The 14,734-nt window shown below is 40.8% G+C and overlaps 1 protein-coding gene across 2 annotated transcripts in view; it reads right to left on the minus strand.

Annotated features, from left to right (window-relative positions):
- Window positions 1–14,734, minus strand: part of slc14a2 (solute carrier family 14 member 2) — a 118,117-nt gene that overhangs the window by 32,726 nt on the left and 70,657 nt on the right. For both annotated transcript variants that reach the window (XM_043686191.1, XM_043686250.1), the window contains exons 4-6: window positions 13,392–13,518; window positions 9,971–10,160; window positions 7,218–7,346 (exon numbers count right to left, since the gene is read on the minus strand). In XM_043686191.1, coding sequence (XP_043542126.1) covers window positions 7,218–7,346; window positions 9,971–10,160; window positions 13,392–13,518 — 446 coding nt within the window. The remainder of the gene's footprint in view (window positions 1–7,217; window positions 7,347–9,970; window positions 10,161–13,391; window positions 13,519–14,734) is intronic.

A 14,734-nucleotide genomic window follows, 5' to 3' on the forward strand; every position in this document is an offset into this window, starting at 1 on the left:
CTGCCACTCTTCAGCCCAGCTCTGCATCATATCTAAGTCTCTTTGCAGCCGACAAGAGCCCTCCTCACTATCCACAACTCCACCAATCTTCGTATCATCTGCAAATTTACTGACCCACCCTTCGACTCCCTCATCCAAGTCATTAATAAAAATTACGAACAGCAGAGGACCCAGAACTGATCCCTGCGGAACTCCACTTGTAACTGGGCTCCAGGTTGAATATTTACCATCTGCCATGGACAAAATTCTGCGATTTTGTCCATATTTGAGCCAAGGCTGTAATGAGGACTAACCCAAGTGGTCCTGATGAAACTCAATCTGAACATTGGTGAGGAGGTCATTGTTGTGTAAGTTTCTTTTACCCACTATCAATGACATCTTCCATCACTATGATAATGCTTGCGAGTTCACTGATGGAGTGAAAACTAGCTGAATTGGATTTGTCCTGCTTTTGATTGTCAGGGCACACCTGGGCAATTTACATAGAAACATAGAATACAGGAGGAGGTCATTCAGCCCTTCAAGCCAGCTCCACCATTCATCACGATCATGGCTAATCATCTAATTCAATAGCCTAATCCTGCTTCCCCCAAGACCTTTGAACCCATTTGCCTCAAGTGCTAAAGCTAGCCACCTTTTAATACATTCAATGTTTTGGCATCAGCTACTTCCTGTGGTAATGAATTCCACAGGCTCACCAGTCTTTGGGTAAAAAAATGTCTCCTCATTTCCGTCCTAAATTGTCTACTCCAAATCCTCAGAACGTGACCCGTGGTTCCGGACACACCCACCATCAGGAACATCCTCCCTACATCTACCCTATCTAGTCCTGTTAGAATTTTATAAGTCTCTATGAGAACCTCCTCATTCATCTGAACTTCAGTGAAAACAATCCTAACCTAGTCAATCTCTCCCCATACGTCAGTCCCACCATCCTGGGAATCAGCCGGGTAAACCTTCGCTGCACGCCCTTGAGAGCAAGAGCATCCTTCCTCAGAAAAGGAGACCAAAACTGCACACAATATTTCATATGTGGCCTCACCAAATGCCCTATATAACTGCAACAACACATCTCTGCTTCTGTATGTGAAACCTCTTGCAATGAAGGCCAACATACCATTTGCCTTCTTTACCACCTTCTGCACCTGCATATTTACCTTCAGTGACTGGTGCACAAGGTGATCCAGGTCTCGCTGCACCCTCCCTCTCCCAATTTACAGCCAATCAGATAGTAATCTGCCTTCTTGTTCTTGCTTCCAAAGTGAATAACTTCACATTTTTCCAAATTATACTGCATCTGCCATTGATTTGCTCAATCAGATATCCTGTCCAGATCATGCTGAACAACCACTACACCCTTGTCACTGTTCACCCTCTCACCCAACTTGGTATCATCTGCTAACTTTGAAATGTTACATTTTAAAGACTCATAGGGCCATAGTCATAGGGGATTCTATTGTGAGGGGAGTAGGTAGGCAGTTGTGTGGCCGAAAACGGAACTCCCCGATGGTATGTTGTCTCCTAGGTGCTCGGGTCAGAGATGTTACCGCTCGGCTGCAGAGCATTCTAAAAGGGGAGGGTGAACAGCCTCTTGGTGCATATAGGCACCAACGATATAAGTAGAAAACGAGATGAGGTCCTGAAAGCAGAATTCAGAGAGCTAGGAGAGAAGTTAAAAAAGGAGGACCTCGAAGATAGTGATCTCAGGATTACTACCAGTGCCATGTGCTAGCCAGCATAGAAATGAAAAAAATAGGATGGCTTGAGGGATGGTGTAAGAGGGAGGGGTTCAGATTCGTTGGACATTGGGTCCGGTTTTGGGAAAGGTGGGACTATTACAAAATGGACAGTCTATATCTGAACCATACTGGAACCAATATCCTTGGGGAGTTTTTGCTACTGCTGTTGTGGAGGTTTTAAACTAATGTGGCAGGGGGGTTGGAACCAGAAGAGAAAACAAGTAGACAGCGAGGTGGAGACTGTAAGAATTATGAAGATAGCATTAATAAGGGAAAGAGTATGCAGAGAGCAGATGAACGCGAAAGAACTGGTAGCCTGAAGTGCATCTGCTTTAATGCAAGGAGTATAGTGGGTAAGGCAGATGAACTTATGGCTTTGATTAGTGCCTAGGAGTATGATGTCATTGCAATCACAGAGACTTGGTTGAAGGACAGGCATGATTAGCAACTAAATGTTCCAGGATATAGACGGTTCATACAGGACAGGGAGAGAAGTAAAAGGGGGTGGGGGATGGTGGAGTTGTACTGCTGGTCAGGGATAATATCACGGCTGTGCTAAAGGAGGACACTATGGAGGTCTTGGGTAGTGAGTTATTATGGGTGGAGCTCAGAAATAAGACGGGTGCAGTTACATTGTTGGGGCTGTATTAGAGGCCTCCCAACAGTGAGCGTGAGGTAGAAAAACAAATAGGTAAACAGATTATGGAAAGATGTAGAAGCAATAGGGTGGTGGTGATGGGAGATTTTAATTTTCCCAACATGACTTGCGATACACTTAGCGTCAGAGGTCTAGATGGAGTAGAATTTGTAAGAAGCGTCCAGGAGAGTTTTCCAGAGCAGTATGTCAATAGTCCGATGAGGGAAGGGGCCATATTGGACTGGTGTTGGGGAATGAACCAGGCCAGGTGGTAGAAGTTGTGGTGGGGGATTTCTTTGGGAACAGTGACCCAAGATTCTTTAAGTTTTAGACTGCTCGTAGACAAAGAAAAGAGTGGTCCAAAGGGAAGAGTACTAAACTGGGCCAAGGCCAATTGTATCAAAATTAGGCAGGAGATGGGGAAATGTGGATTGGACACATTTGATATGTGGGTGGCTTTCAAAGATAGGTTAAAGATAGTGCAGGATAGGAATGTCCCGTTGAAGACAAAGGATAGGAAGGGCAAGATTCGTGAACCGTGGATGACAGGAGAAATCGTACAACCAGCCAAGAGGACAAGGAAAGTGTACATAATGTCCAGGCAACTAAGAACAGAACGGGCCCTGGAGGAATACCGGAAGTAGGACCAGTCTTAAACGAGGAATCAAGCAGGCTAAAAGAGATCATGAAATAGTTTTAGCGAGCAGAATTAAGGAGAAACCCAAAACCTTTTATTCTTATATAAGAAGCAAGCGGGTAACTAGAGAAAGGATTGGTCCACTAAAGGATAATGAAGGAAGGCTGTGTGTCAAACCTGAGAGAATGAGTGAGATTCTGAATGATTACTTTGCATTTGCATTTGTGTACACTGAGGAGAGGGACATGATGAATGTTGAGATTAGAGATAGACGCTTGATTAGTCTGGATCACGTTGACATAAGTAGGGAAAGTGTGTTGGATAGGCTAGAAGTTATTAAGGTGGACAAATCCATAGGACTGGATGGGATCTATCCCAGGTTGTTGAGGGAGGCGAGAGAGAAAATAGCTGAGATCCTGAAAGATATCTTTGTGTCATCCTTAAACACAGGTGAGGTGCCGGAGGACTGGAGGGTTGCTCATGTTGTCCCTCTGTACAAGAAGGGTAATAGGGATATTCCAGGTAACTACAGACCAGTGAGCCTGATGTCAGTGGTAAAGTTGCTGGAGAAGGTACTGAGGGATAGGATCTATTTATGTTTGGAAAAGAATGGGCTTATCATGATAGGCAACATGGTTTTGTGCGGGGGAGATCGTGCCTTACCAACTCAATAGAGTTCTTTGAGGAAGTGACCAAGTTGATAGATGAAGGAAGGGCTGTTGATGTCATATACATGGACTTTAGTAAGGCATTTGATAAGGTTCCCCATGGTAGACTAATGGACAAAGTGAAGTCACATGGTGTGCAGGGTGTTGTAGCTAGGTGGATAAAGAACTGGTTGAGCAACAGAAGACAGAGAGTAGAAGTTGAAGGGAGTTTCTCGAAATGGAGAAACGTGACCATTGGTGTTCCATAGGGATCAGTGCTGGGGCCACTGTTGTTTGGGATATACATAAATGATCTGGAAGACGGCACTGTTGGTATGATCAGCAAGTTTGCAGATGACATGAAGATTGTTGGAGTAGCAGAAAGCATAGGGGACTGTCAAAGAATACAGTAAGAATATAGATAGACTTGAGAGTTGGGTGGAGAAGTGGCAGATGGAGTTCAATCCAGGCAAATGTGAGGTGATGCATTTAGGCAAGTCTAATTCTAGAGTAAATTATACAGTGAACGGAAGAACCATGGGAAAAGCTGATGAGTAGAGAGATCTCGGAGTGCAGGTCCATTGTACCCTGAAGGTTGCTGCACAGAGTGGTCAAGAAGGTATATAGTATGCTTGCTTTCATCAGATGGGGTATTGAGTATAACAGTTTGCAGGTCATGTTAAAAGTGTACACAACGTTGATTCGGCTGCATTTAGAATACTGTGTAGGGTTCTGGTCGGCACATTACCAAAAGGATGTGGATGCTTTGGAGAGGGTGCAGAGGAGGTTTACGAGGATGTTGCCTGTTATGAAGGTGCTAGCTATGAAGAGAGGTTGAGTAGGTTAGGATTGTTTTCATTAGAAAAAAGGAGATTGAGAGGCGACCTGATTGAGGTCTACAAAATCATGAAGGGTATAGACAGGGTAGATAGATATAAGCTTTTTCCCAGGTTGAAGGATTCAGTAATGAGAGATTACGCTTTCAAGGTGAGAGGTGAAAAGTTTGAGGGGGATACATGCGGCAAATACTTTACACAGAGGATGCTGGGAGTCTGGAATGTGTTGCCAGCAGAGGTAGTAGAGGCAGGCATAGTATATGCCTGCCTCTGGACAGATGCATGAGTAGGTGGGGAGCAGAGGGATATAGATGCTTAAGAATTGGGCAACAGGTTTAGACAGTAGATTTGGATTGGCTCAGGCTTGGAAGGCCGAAGGGCCTGTTTCTGGGCTGTGAATTTTCTTTGTTCTTTGTTTTTTAAAAATTTCCGATATGGTTGGATGGATTCCAATGTTATGGTTATTGTGGAGCAGTTGGCTCGGGAAATAGCTGGCTCTAAAGCACAAGGCTTCAGCTCCACAGGTGGTAACACCATAAAACATAGGAACAGAAATTAGGCCATTCAGCCCATCGAATCTGCTCTGCCATTCAATCATGGATGATACATTTCATCCCTATTCTCCCACCTTCTCCCCGTATCCCTTGATTCCCTTGACAATCAAGAACCTATCTATCTCAGTCTTAAAAACACTCAATGACCTGGCCTTCATAGCCTTCTCTGGCAATGAATTCCACAGATTCGCCTTTCTCTGGCTGAAGAAGTTTCTTCTTATCTCCACTCTAAGAAATCTTCCCTTTAATCTAAGGCAGTGCCCTTGGGTCCTTGTCCCTCCTACCAAGCTGTCAGTGCCCACAGCTTGTGCTGTATCCAGTGCCATAACCTGCTTCTTAATCTCCATTGGAGTGAATCAACTTGACTGAAGACTGATATTTATGGTTCAGGAAATTGTAAAAGGAGGCTGAGATAGATAATCCACTCAAAACTGCAGGTTTTTTGGAAATTGAAACTTGCCTTCTGACTGGTTTCTTGATGACACACATGCCTCTCAACTGAATGTTTGTCAAAAAGTAAATTAGCATTTTACAAAAAAACACTCTTGAGATGTAGGTGTCGCTAGCAGGGTCAGCATTTATTGCCTGTCCCTAATTGCCCCTTGAGAAGATGGTGGTGAGCTGCCTTCTTAAACTGCTGCAGTTTATTTGTGTAGGGAAGGAATTTCAGGATTTTGACAGTGAAGGAATGGCAATATATTTCCAAGTTAGGGTGGTGAGAGGCTTGGAGGAGAACTTGAAGTGGTGGTTTTCCCGATTTTCTGTTGCCCTTGTCCTTTAGATGAAAGTGATCAGGGTTTGGAAGAATCTTTGCTGAATTTCTGCAGTGCATCTTGTAGATTATACACAGGGGAGTGGATGTTTGTGAATATGGTTCCAATCAAGTGGGCTGCTTTGTCTTAGATTATGTCAAGCTTCTTGAGTGTTGTGGGAGCTGCACTCATCCAAGCAAATGGGGAGTATTCCATCACACTCCTGACTTGTGCCTTGTAGATGCTTTTGGAAGTCAGGAGGTGAGTTCTCACTGCAGTATTCCTAGCCTCTGACCTGCTCTTATAGCCTCTGTGTTTATGCGGAGAGTGCAGTTGAGTTTCTAGTCAATGGTAACACCCAGGATATTGATTTTAGGGATTCAGTGATGGTAATACCATCGAATGTCAAGGGGTAGTGGTTAAATTGTCTCTTTCCTTAGGTAGTCATTGCCTGGAATGTTATTTATCACTTGTTAGCCCAAGCCTGGATATTGTCTTGTTCCATTTGAACATGGACTGCTTCAGTGGCTGAGAAGTCCTGAATGGTGCTGAACATTGTATAATCATCAGTGAATATCCCCACTTCTGACCTTATGATGGAGGGAAAGTCATTGATGAAGCAGTTGAAGATAGTTGGGCCTAGGACACTACCTTGAGAACCTCCTGCAGAGACGTCCTGGAGCTGAAATGACTGACCTTCAATAACCACAACTTTCTTATGTGCTAGGTATGACTCCAACCACTGGAGGATTTGGTACCTGAAAACCATTGATTCCAATTTTGCTAGGGCTCTTTGAAAACACATTGGGTTGAATGTGGACTTGATGTCAAGGTAAGACACTCTCAATCACTTCATAATAAAGCTGTGAGATTCTCTTATTACTTCATTATATAGTGAGGCATTTGTGCACTACAATATGAAATCTTATTCTCAGAATATGTTCCTGCAGTTAAATAATTCAACCTCAGTATGTACATGTTAGAATAAATGAATTAGAGGCTTCCTATTGCTAGTTAGTTAGCTCAGTTGGCTGGTTTACAATGCAGTGTGATCCCAACAGTGTGGATTCAATCCCTACACAGTTAAGATTGCCACAAAGGACTCTCCTTCTCAACCTCTCCCCTTGCCTGAGATGTAGTGACCCTGAGGTTCAACCACCACCAACTGTCTGTCTCTCTCTCTCTCTTCTCTTCTCTAATGAGAGAACAGTTCTATAGTTTGTTAAGACCATGGTGACTTTATCTTTACCTTTATATTCATGTACCGTTCTGTAACCATACTTTTTTTTTAAAATTCTTATGATACAGACATTTATTTAGTTGAAAAACACACTTAGAAGATTTCTACATTTGAATGTAGAATATAGTTACTGTAGTGTAGCTTAAATAAGAATACAAATAGACTTTTAACGTACCATATCATTGACATGAAGATTACAGCCACGATTAACCACCAATACCAATCTCCTTTATCACAAAACACAGCCATCAAAAGACCAACCAGAGTGCCATTGTATCCATAAAGCCCTGCTGCAATTGCGGATCTATAATGTTGCAAGTGAAAAAGTAGCATGTTGGAGCTAAACACTTTTCCAAACATTTATTAAATATACAAAAAAGATTTTGCCTGCCTTGATCTTGGGAAAAGTCATGGAAAACAAATACACTTAGAAAATAAAAAGGTAAATATCTGAACACAGAATTGTTCTGAATCATTAACAGCACCATATTAAGTATTGACTTCAAATTAGAAAATGATTCATTATAAGGAAAATGATCATACTTTAGCAGGTATTATTCAAGATGAAGATTAGTTGCTTACAAACAAATCATATCAAAGAGATTTTTAAAAATAACATTTATCATGAGCGTTGAGAAGGTTAACTTTGAGTTGGTGCACATGAACACTTTGGCAGAGCAAAAACTCTAGTTCTGGGGGAATATGACCCAAACTATGTGACCTAGTACATATCATATCAGTTAGTTATTAACAAGTAGGGTGTAATATATTTTTATGATCTCAGTTGGGAACTGAAACTATTTCAAGCTTCACCGGGAATTCAATGTAGTGCTCCTTTTCATTTGGTTTCATTAAAATTATCTAATCATAGAATTTTACATGAGGAGACCATTTATCCATCAGAAACAGAATATCTTCCTTTGTCCTGTCAAAATTGTTCACAATTTTGAGCACCTTAATAAAGCCATCTATTAATTCTCTGCTCTAAGGAGAATTAGGCCAATTTCTCTAATCCTTTCTTGTACCAACAATCCCTTATTCCTGGTAGCATTCTAGTGAATCTCCTTTACATTCTTTCCAGGGCTTTAACATTCTTCCTTAAATAAAGTGTCTAAAACTGAACTTAATACTCTAAATGTCTTCTGACCAATAATTTGTAGAGATATAGCGTCACTTCTTTGCTTTTATACTCTATTCCTGTATTTATAAACTTGATGATCCTATAAATCTTCTTAACAACTATTTCAACTTGCCTGACCACCTTCAGACAATTATGCACTTGAATCCCAAGCTCCATCTGCTCCTGTACTTCTTTCACAGTTGTACTGTTAAGCCTGTATTGTCTCTCCAAGTTTCTTCTAACAAAATGCATTAACTCAAGTTTCTCTGCACTGAAATTCATCTGCCAGGTGTCTGCCCATTTGGCCAATTTGTCAGTGTGTCTCTGAAATCATTCACAATTTGCTATTCTTTCTAGCTTAGTTTCATCTGCAAATTTTGCCCTCAATACACATCTTCAAACTGTTTCAAGAAATCACAAAATCAAGAGGCCCAACAGCAATCCCTGGGGAGCATCACTTCCAACTCGCCTCCAGTCTGAGAAATGCCCATTTATACCTAACCTCTGTTTCCTTATCTTACAGCCAAATTCTAATTCATGCTGCCAAGGACAAATCAAATGTTTTTAATTGTATAATCAGCCTGTCATGTGGCACTGTATTGGATGCTTGCTGTAAGACCAAATACATAACATCCACAGCACTACCCTCATCCATTGCCTGAGTCATTTTGTGAAGGAACTGAATTAAATTAATCAGACTAGAGCTGCCCTTGACAAAGCCATGATGACTGCTTAGTATGAACTTAGAAAAAAAAGTGTATAATTATCTTATCCCTTATTATGGCCTCCATCAGATTTCCCACTATTGATGTTAAGCTGGCAGGTTTGTAATTTCCTGGGTTATCCTTTGTCTCTTTCCTAAACAACGGCATCACATTTGCAATCCTCCAGCCCCCAAGGACTGATCCTATGTTCAAAGAGATCAGGAAGATTTCTGATAATGGTCTTGCAATTTGCTTCCTTACCTCACTCAGCAATTTTGGATGCACCCCAGCTGGCGACTGCCCTACGTGGAGTACTGACAGCCTTTTTAGCACATCTTCTTTATTAAAAACTATACTGTTCAGTTGCTCAACACTCACATTTCCTAATTTGATAAAGACAGAAGCAAAGCACTCATTTAATACCTCTGCCATACCTTTTGCTTCAGTAGGCAGCGTACTCTTCTTGTTCCTTATGGGCCCCATTTTATCCTTCAATATTGAAAGGATTAGGGCGACATAATTTTTGACAACATGCCAAATCAAGAATTTTGAAATTAACTGCTCAATTGTTCAATGTGAATGCTATTGGTGGCTTCCAATAACAGCTGCAACATTGTTTATATGGTCTTCGTAAACAATTCAGAGACTTATCTTTTTCTTAACTTTGATCCCTTTGCGTTCACTTCTTATTTCTACACTGTGTTTGCGTGTTGACTTACCATTTCTACTTATGTTTAGTCTTTAATTAACTCATGCATATTGTTAATTCAAGATTAAACCATAAGGTCATTTGAGTTTGTGAGAGGTTATCCACAAAGGAAGTTATACTTTTCAAATGATCCTTGTTGCCACCAACTGAGTGGGTGGGTGAATAACAAGTGGGAGCCAGTTCAACCTTCCTCATCCGGGAACTTTATGATTTGGCGTATCCTGTCTGGATCCAAAGTCAACTGCGAAATTTCACCCAGAGCTTGTTCATAACATTAACCATCTCCAGACTGTGTCCAGTAGTTACCGAACTTTTATAAATAATAGCTAATTGCTCAGTTTAAGTTATTTTGATCAATTTTTAAAAGAAACCTTTTTAAATGAAGACATGTGTACCTGTTCTGACTGAGCAAAATTGCTGCCACAGTTGAGAACACTGTTCCAATGAAGCCATTTAGTGCCCACCATCGATTTTGTACAATCAGTCCCGCCAAAATAATAATCCCACTGAGTGGGTTGTTGACAAACATCACCTGAGCAATTCCACGGAGGTTCCAGTCAATAAGTTGAAAAATGATGTTTTTTTCTGCAATGTTGTCAGAATGAAATTATACAACTGTTAAAGAATATGACTTTTATCTGCTTCCCAAACAAATAATGGAACAACAGGTTCATAGATTTTTGCAGATTTTAGAAGGTGCCACACAATTTACAGATAAAACCTTACCCCTGAAGTTAGATGATACAGTAACTTTATTAGTCAGAGACAAACACTTAGCACGTAAAACACTTCAACTAATTTCTATAAAGTGGATCACCAATGGCATTGCTTTTTGTAAATTTACATTGTGTTATGTACAATGTATTAATCTGTTGTTGAATTGGTTCTGTGCATTTTCAATTAAGTGCAGAAAAAAGTCTAAATGTTATAGTAAATGCTAAATGAAATTATTCCGAATTTCAATGATGCATGTTATTGGGGTTTGCACATTGCCATGTTCTTACAGATGGCCTTAATAACAATATCCAATCTATCCAAATTCAGGTCCTGCTCCACATACTTGCTTTTGTGATTGCCCAGAAAACCTCCTTGCAATAGCATCTGGAACTGTTCTTCTGAGAACAAAGAGGATTGTGGGAAAATTCAATAATGATGTTTAAAATTATGATAGAATATATGGAGCCTGTTGATCAGAGGAAAAGATTTTAGATAGAGCAAAAAAGCCGGTGGGAGAATGGCTGACCCAAGCCCACCCTCCCCTAATACAATTTTATGAACACTCCAGGAGGAATTGATCAATCCAATTGCCCACATGCCAATTTTGTCCATTTGAGGATTTTGACTTGCCCCTGCAGGGATTTTACCCACAGTGCTCACTAAACCACCAGATAAAACCTGGTCAGCCTTGATGCTGAGCTGAAGGATGGCTTTACTACTTGCTGGGCAACTCTGCTCTCTAACCAGAGATCCCCACAAAATGAAACTCTGCCCCAGTGTTGTCCACTGTTCTTTCCAATCATTCCATACAAGTCCTTCTCCCCTCCTGAGGGTCTGCCAACCTAGCTCTACTAAGATGCAAATCTCACCTTATATCCCAACACCAAGGCTAAATGCTTATGTCTCAGCCTTGCTTCAGTTCTAGCAGTGACCACTATTTTTGGTGGTGCTGTTGGGTCGGTGAGTGCTCCTGACCCTCTGTTGAAACTTTATTGCTGGAACAGCACAGCAGGTCAGGCAGCATCCAGGGAACAGGAGATTCGACGTTTCGGGCACAGGCCCTTCTTCAGGAATGAGCAGAGAGTGTTCAGCAGGAGAAGATAAAAGGTAGGGAGGAGGGACTTGGAGGAGGGGAGTTGGAAATGTGATAGGTGGAAAGAGGTCAAGGTGAGGGTGATAGGTCGGAGTAGGGTGGAGGCGGAGAGGTCAAGAAGAAGACTGCAGGTCAGGAAGGCGGTGCCGGGCTGGAAGGATCCGGCTGAGACAAGGTGGGGGGAGGGGGGATGAAGAAACTGGTGAAGTCCAAGTTCATCCCCTGCTGAACACTCTCTGCTCATTCCTGAAGAAGGGCCTGTGCCCGAAACGTCGAATCTCCTGTTCCCTGGATGCTGCCTGACCTGCTGTGCTGTTCCAGCAATAAAGTTTCAACTTTGATCTCCAGCATCTGCAGACCTCACTTTCTCCTCCTGACCCTCTGATTGGCTGACAGCATTCTGATGGAGGTACCAATGTACTGTCTCATGGTAATGAAAGGCCTGTTGGCAGTTTGATAGCAGCAGAGTGAGCCAGACTAGCGGAGGCAGGCTTGCTCCTGTGTTTTATGCCAGGGGCAGAACCAGCATTAAATTCAGCTTATGGTGTGTGGAGCTTTACTTGTTGCATGGCAACTGGCCTTGTAGGAATGATAAAATAGAAGCAAGGAATCCTGATCTCTTCCTGCCATTACTGACCATGGCAAATATTCCAGAGATGTGGGTGTTGAGCAATAGGTTTGTGCTTACACATAAAGCAGTGGTCAAGCATTTGGGGCTGTTTAGCAGTGAAATGTGTTCAGCTATGAAGTGCATTTTATCATTTACTGAGTCTCAGGTTCTATGGAACATCAATGTTTCCCAGCCACAAGGAGGCAAGAGCTCAGTGGCATGACTGGTTTCTGGAAAGCATGATACTAATTTGTTAACTGTAATTGAATAAAACTATTGTCTTCTAAACTGCACTGGAAGTAAACTCAGCTTACTTAGACAATTAATTTATTTCAATATCAATCCAGAAAACCATCTCTTAATTGCCTGCAACACATTTACTTCTTCCTTGAAATAAGGAGATCAAATCTGCACACAGTATTCAGGATGTGGTCTTACCCAAGGCCTATATAACTGAAGAATAACCCCTTATGGTTATGTTCAGTTTCTCTCATAACAAAGGTTGGCAACCCATTTGCCTTTTTGATTACACATTTTATCTGCATAAAAAACTTTTTTTGTGATTTGTGCACTGAAATAATTAAATATCTCTGCATTTTTGGATTTCTGCACTTGTTCTTTGTTGTTTTCTCATTCTTCCTGCCAAAATGAACATCTTCACATTCTCTCACATTATACTCCTTGTGTCACATGTTCGCCCACTGACTCAACTGATCTATATCTTCCTGAAAACACTTTGTGTCTTCTTCACAACAAACTTTCCTATTTATCTTAATACAGTCTCCAGGTTCAGCTATCACGCTTTCACTCCCCTCTTCTAAGTCATTGATGCAAGTTGTAAAAGTTGAGGCTCCAGCACACACCAATGGAGGACTCCAATTTCACATCTTGCAAATCAAAGAGCCATTTATGCATAGCCTTTATTTTCTACTAGCCAACCATTCTTTTATACCTGTTAATATGTTATCCCCATACCACATGAAAGGGTGCATTTCAAAAAGCTATTTCATTCATCAAGTGCCTTCTTTCCACACATCATATGCAATCTGCTTATTCTTGATTCTAACCAAATCATTTCCACTTTGGAAGAAAATAATTGACATGTGTTCCTGTTCTTAAGCAAAGCAGTAGACTTATCAAACTTTCATCCTTTGTAGTTTATTTGTCACTTTATCCTTGGCCACACATTTACAATTCTCAATAGATCAGGGAATGAGTTCATGTTACATAACGTTCAAAAGCATGTAATGTATTCATCACGATCACTCTTAACCCTGTTCTAACTAAACAGCCTTGGAGCAAATCTCTATATTCCTTCATCCACTGGCTATTGAAAACTATTTTCCGACAACATTGATAACCTTCAATGAAAACATCTTTCCAAATGTTAACTTACCTTTCATCCAGTAACCAAATTCTCTCATATCACCAGACAAGTAGCTAATTCTTTGCAAAAAGATTTCTTTGCGTTTATCTGATACATCTTCGATCATTGCTGTTTGCTTCTTCTCCATGGATGGACCCTGTTCCTCACAGAATTAAAACAAAATCAAGCTACATGTTTAACATGAAGATACAAACAAAAGCATGATACTAATTTGTTAACTGTACAAGTATTTTCCACATAACAAAAATAAATCTGATTCAAATCACGCTAGGTTAGTGGCCTTTAAATACAACCTCAGATGCTAAGCTCCACAAACCTGTGCAGCTTCAGATTCACAAATTCAAAACATTCCTTTTTTCACTGGTTAAAGTAATCCTCAAGGAAAGGGCTAATGCTTTTATGTAGCAGAAGTCACGTATGCAAAATTTGACAGCAGATTATAATCAAAACTGTATTACTGGTTTGAACTATTTTGTTTAATGAGTTCATAATTGCACTGCCTAGGGTATTCTGTGCATGTGATGAAATATTTAACTTTGTTATCGATCAATAAATTACTTATGAAAAATTACTGTAATTGGTAATTTGGGTCAATGGAAAGTTACTGTGGCCTTGGAACCAAGGAAATGTTGGCTTTAACTCCAAGTGTCTAATAGCTCAGCAGAAATCTTCACCTGTTGGTTAAGATAAAGTACTCAGCAGATTCAAGCCATCACCTCAGTAATCGATTTTTCCTGAGAAATAAAGAAGAACTGTCCTCAAAACATTCTAAAGTGCTTTTAAAGTACAGTTGCCATGATAATGTGTGCAAACAATCAATTTGATCACAAAAGGAGAAAAGCACTCTTCAGCAGAGGAAAATGGACAATTTTTCACTTCACCTGATTGTATTTTTAATACAGAGCAATTTAGCTTGAAAATAGGTTCTACAAATATCAATGAGACTAATGGCCAGATAGATTACTTTGGTGACACTGGCTAAGTTGTTGGCCTAAATTATGACATACTCATAACGTTCTTACATAGAATATAGAACATAGGGGCAGGCATAGGCCATTCAGCTCTTTGAGCCTGCTCTACCATTCAATATGATCAAAGCTGATCATCTAATTCAATAGCCTGTTCTTGCTTTCTCCCCATACCTTTTGATCCCTTTATGGTATAATTTATATAGCTAGGGAAAGGAGAGGGCCACTCAAGAATAAAGGAGATAATTTATGCATTGGAGGATGTAGGTGAGATCCTTATCAAATACTTTGCATTAGTATTCACAAAGCTGAAGGACATGGTGGATGGTGATTTTAAACAGGGGTTTGTTGATATTCTAGGACATGGCAATAAAGAAAATAGGT

Source organism: Chiloscyllium plagiosum, chromosome 1 (genome assembly GCF_004010195.1).
Source record: "Chiloscyllium plagiosum isolate BGI_BamShark_2017 chromosome 1, ASM401019v2, whole genome shotgun sequence".
Classification (NCBI taxonomy): Eukaryota; Metazoa; Chordata; class Chondrichthyes; order Orectolobiformes; family Hemiscylliidae; genus Chiloscyllium; species Chiloscyllium plagiosum.